This window comes from Oryx dammah, unplaced genomic scaffold, assembly GCF_014754425.2.
Source record: "Oryx dammah isolate SB20612 unplaced genomic scaffold, SCBI_Odam_1.1 HiC_scaffold_11, whole genome shotgun sequence".
NCBI lineage: Eukaryota > Metazoa > Chordata > Mammalia > Artiodactyla > Bovidae > Oryx > Oryx dammah.
The window spans coordinates 49,520,080-49,525,025 of record NW_024070195.1 but is presented as its reverse complement, the minus strand read 5'-3'; the positions used below and the strand labels follow the sequence as shown (position 1 = coordinate 49,525,025).

Genomic DNA, 4,946 nt, shown 5'->3' with positions numbered 1-4,946 from the left:
TCTAATCTGCTGCTCCTGTTATTACAGGAGAGAACTCCCTTCCTCCTCTTTGATCATACAGTCCCTGGAGTTCAGTTTTGGTTTTGGCCTCATCCTCCAGTGTCTGTTCCCTGCCTAGACAAGAGGAGGCAAATGAGCTCACTTGCTCACTGAGGCTGGGAAGAAGGTGGGATGAGACAGACACAATTCTGATGTGAAGGGAGTGCCTGTAGCAGCAGAGGTTCATAGGAAGCTGCTACTTCCTGAGGCAGAGTCTGCACTCCGTCAGGGTATTAGCCATGGATCATGGGACCTTTGGCAGTGCAAGGCTGCCCCAGGCTCCTGTTAAGGTTTGGACAGTGACCTAATTTGCTTACAGCTTGGTGGCAGCTGTCACGCCCACTTCTGAGGTTGGAGATAGCCCTGCAGCCCACATAGTCAGTGCTCTGCTGTCTGTGAGTGACTGCATAGAGTTAGAAGATCCTTGGCTGGCCCATCCTTCTCCTTATACACCCCATGACAATAATCTCTTGTCTCTCTGCCAAGCCCATGGTTTTGCCCAGACTCCCTCAGCTGTGTTGTACTAGCCCCCTCAGATGGTCTTCATGGCTGTCAACCCCAGTCCTCTCCCTGACATCTGATCTACAAAGCCTGAATCTCAGATCCCAGTCCCCACCCACCCCAAATGGCATGCAGACAATCATTTTTCAGGCTACAAGGTGCTAGTCAGCATTGATTTCTGTGTGGAATTCTCTCCACTTTGCCTTCTACAGGGTTTCCCTGTTACCTCAGCTGGTAAAGAATCCGCCTGCAATGCAAGTTGGATTCCTGTGTTGGGAAGATCCCTTGGAGAAGGGATAGGCTACCCACTCCAGTATTCTTGGGTTTCCCTGGTGAGTCAGCTGGTAAAGAATCTGCCTACAATGTGGGAGGCTGGGGTTCAATCCCTGGGTTGGGAAGATCCCCTGGAGAAGTGTATGGCTACCCATTCCAGTAATCTGGCCTGGAAAGTTCCAAAGATTGTATAGCCCATGGGGTCTCAAAGATAAGACTTTCATTTTCACTTTACTGTGCTCTACTCTGATACTACAACCTACTCTCATCCCTTCCCCTGAGGGGATTTCTGAGTGTACAGAAACTTTTCCTCCTTCACACCTACCTCCCAGAGGCTCAGGTTCCATCTTAATTACTTGTCTCTCTATATATATTATTTTTTGTTTGATTTTTTTATTTTTTAAATATAAATTTATTTATTTTATTTTTTATTTTATTATTATTTTTTAGATATTTGAAATACAACTTTATTCTGATTCTAAACGAAAAGGAATGGGAATGACAGTAACAAACAAGATTCCACCTCTCAATATTGTCATGTGACTATAACAGTCTTATATTTGAAACTCAAGGAGGAAACAACTGTGTTCCAAAACACTTAAATATTAAGGTCCAAAAAATGAAGGTATTTTTTTTTTAACTGCCACATTCACTCCAAAGCCCATCCATCTCCTTCAGCATCCAAAGATTAAGCACATGTTCTGGTTAGCTATATAATAAAGTGGCAAACATGCTGCACCACTGCATCACAGGACAGTTGCCTATAAAACTAGACTTCTGACGCTGGGCCCCAGCTTCGCTTTCTCACAGGTCATCATCTTCATCCAGGAGAGCAGTTGTCTGAGCAACCTCTAAATCGTTCTCGTACTGTGCTGCCAAGGCTGGGTCCATGACCACCTCTGGCGGGGCAAGAGCAGGAATGGTGACAAACTCCAAATTAGGGTCTCCAGTCAGTTTTCTAGCAAGCCAGAGGAAGGGCTTTTCAAAGTTGTAGTTACTTTTGGCAGAAATGTCATAGTACTGAAGATTCTTCTTTCAGTGGAAGACAATTGACTTTGCCTTAACCTTTCTGTCCTTAATATCCACTTTGTTGCCACATAACACAATTGGGATGTTCTCACACACTCGTACCAGATCTCTATGCCAGTTAGGCACATTCTTGTAAGTAACTCTTGATGTTACATCAAACTTTATTATGGAATACTGAGCTTTTATATAATAACCATCTTTCAGTCCACCAAATTTCTCCTGACCAGCTGTATCCCATACATTGAACTTAATAGGTCCTCTGTTGGTATGGAACACAAGAGGATGGACCTCAACACACAAGGTAGCTACATACTTCTCAAATTCACCAGTCAGATGATGCTTCAGGAATGTAGTTTTTCCAGTACCACCATCACCAACCAAAACAAGTTTGAACTGAACTTGGGGTTCTCCTTGGGCAGCCATCGCGATGTTACATAGCTCACGTCCCAGTGCCCTCACAGCCTCCGCGGCAGGGGAGAGAGGAGAACTCTCCGCCCAGAGGACTTGCTAAACTGCCTTCTCATGGCTGCCTCCTGCTGCTGCCTGGACCCCCCAACACCCACCCCCACCCCAGCCCCCAATATAAATTTATTTATTTTAATTGGAGGTTAATTACTTTACAATATTGTATTGGTTTTGCCATACATCAACATTTTTTAAAATTTATTTTAAAATTATAATTACTCAGTTATGTGGAGGTTAGCTTGCTGTCTTGGAAGTCTGAGGTCTTCTGCCAGCATTCAGTAGGTGTTCTGTAGAAGTTGTTCCACACGCAACTGTATGTTTTATGTGTTTGTGGGGAGGAAGGTGATCGTCTCTTACTGCTCTACTATCCTGAAGGTTTCTTCAAGTTTTCCATTTCTTAAAAACAATCAGTTTAAACAAGTTTCATGTCAAAGAGATGTATTTTGAGGCAGCAAATTTTGCTCCCTTACAAGGTTAGAAAACAATAATTCAGAGTAAAATGAACCATGTAATGTATAAATTTTTGAAATTTTAAAACCAAGCAGAGCAGTATCCTGCAGAACCCTGCTTGGTACATAAACCTCTCTGTGTCCCCCATTTCTTGCTTGTTAAGAATAAAGGTATCAGTCTTTTAGGCCTTGCCTGAGTTGCAAATAGTAGGCTCAAGCAGTTAGTGATTAGGAAAATAGAGTTACAAGATTCCTAGTTTCTCCTTCAGAGATGTAGATAACAATCCGAAGCAAACTTCTGAAGTGTTCTGCAGAAACCAAGAACCCAATCCAATTAGAGGATGGTGATACCTTGCTGATCAGAGATGCATGTAGATCACAGACTGGTTGGAACTGGAAGGTTGAAGTTCCAGAAACGTTACCCTATTACCTCAACACCAACCAATCAGAAGAAAGGTTCATGAGTTGTTCACACATCCTACAAACCTTTCCCTTAACACTGTCTGTAAAAACACTTGCCTGGAAGCCACTGAGGAGTCTGGGTCTTTATAGCATGGGCCACCTGTTCTTGTTTGGCTCTTGCAATTTATTTATTTATTTATTTTTGCTACAAACTCTGACATTTTGTTTTGCTTAACTTCATTGTGCATCAGGTCCACAAACTTCAGTTTGACAAGGCAAAAAGCAAAATGAAGCATATTAGAAAAAAACTTTTTTTTTTTTTCAAAAAAGTATAAAAGCCTTAAGAAGGAAAAATGTAAACAGTAGTTTAATACTTAAGAAATATTTCTTGAATACAAGCAGATGACTTTAAAAATAAATGATAGCAGCAGTACTACTTACTAATGAGAACAATAATCATTATTTTTTTTATTATTTACTTAAAAGCACTTTAAGAGTTGTAAGTTTAATTTTCTAACGCTCACAGCAAAACTATTATATATACATGTTTGTGCTCAGTCACTTCAGTCATGTCTGACTCTTTGCTACCCAATGGACTGTAACCCTCAGGTTCTTCTGTCCATGGGATAATCTAGGCAAGAATACTGGAGTGAGTTGCCATGCTCACTTTCAGGGTATCTTCCTGACCCAGGGATTTAACCCGTCTCTTATGTTTCCTGTATTGGCAAGCAGGTTGTTTACCACTAGCTCAACCTGGAAAACCAAGGTTGTTATATATATATATATATAACAAATATATAGATATAATTTCATGAAAAAATTCTCATTAATGTTAAATATGTAACTCAAGCATACAAAACTAGTCAATAAAATAAAATCAATGTATGAATTTAAATTTCATTATTTTCAACGTACCTACAAAATTTAACCCCCCTAAAATAGCTACACTATATTGAACATTTTCCATGTGCTAGGTTCTTTTAGGTTCTTTGCCTTTGTTATCTGACTTAAAACACAAATCTAAGACCATTTTGTCTTCATTTTACAAGTGATAAAACTGTACATCAGAACTTGAATAACTTAATCACATTTACTTGAAAAGCATATACTTTTGTTCCAAAAACATGTACTTCCCTCTTACTGTATGCTGGCCATTATAATAAAATTAAATACTTTAGGTCTTGCAAAGGTACAAAATTCACATCCATAAAGAAAATCGATCACTCTCTCACAAATAAACACATACACATTTCCATGTGCATTTCAGGAATTTATATTTTCTATTTCAATCTTTTTTTCTGTGCTTAGTTTTTGCTATTTCATGTATTTTTGCATCATTATAAAAATCAAAACCATTTTATTGACTTTCATCTATCTTTATTTGACTATGATAATCATATTGCTTATTCATTTATTTCTTAATTCATTTAAGTATTTATTGATATACATTACATTTTCAATATTTCTTCAAATAACTCAAAATATTATTTTATGTCTCATGAGAGCTGTATTCTGTATGATTAATACATTAAGAGATCTAGTGGAAAGCTTCAAAACATAAATTAACATATAGGAAATCATAACAAAGTCAAATGGAAATAGTGGGTAATTCTTCATTTCTCATGTTTTAAATTTCTGGTTACCTTGGGAATCACCTAATGAAGTTCAGAGTAGAAAATGAGTGGGATAAAAAGCAAACGCAGAACAGTAAAACAAAAAGTATCAAACAGTCTAACATATATGCAACAGAAATTCCAGAATGAAGAGGTGAGAATAGAAGAAAATCTT

The 4,946-nt window shown here is 38.6% G+C and overlaps 1 protein-coding gene across 1 annotated transcript; it reads right to left on the bottom strand.

Moving 5' to 3' along the window:
- Positions 1-1,255: 1,255 nt before the first annotated feature.
- LOC120869895 (GTP-binding nuclear protein Ran-like) lies at positions 1,256-2,303 on the bottom strand. Its single transcript, XM_040249229.1, has one exon. The coding sequence runs from the start codon at positions 2,263-2,265 to the stop codon at positions 1,849-1,851; it is 417 nt and encodes a 138-aa protein (XP_040105163.1). The 5' UTR covers positions 2,266-2,303; the 3' UTR covers positions 1,256-1,848.
- Positions 2,304-4,946: the final 2,643 nt, after the last annotated feature.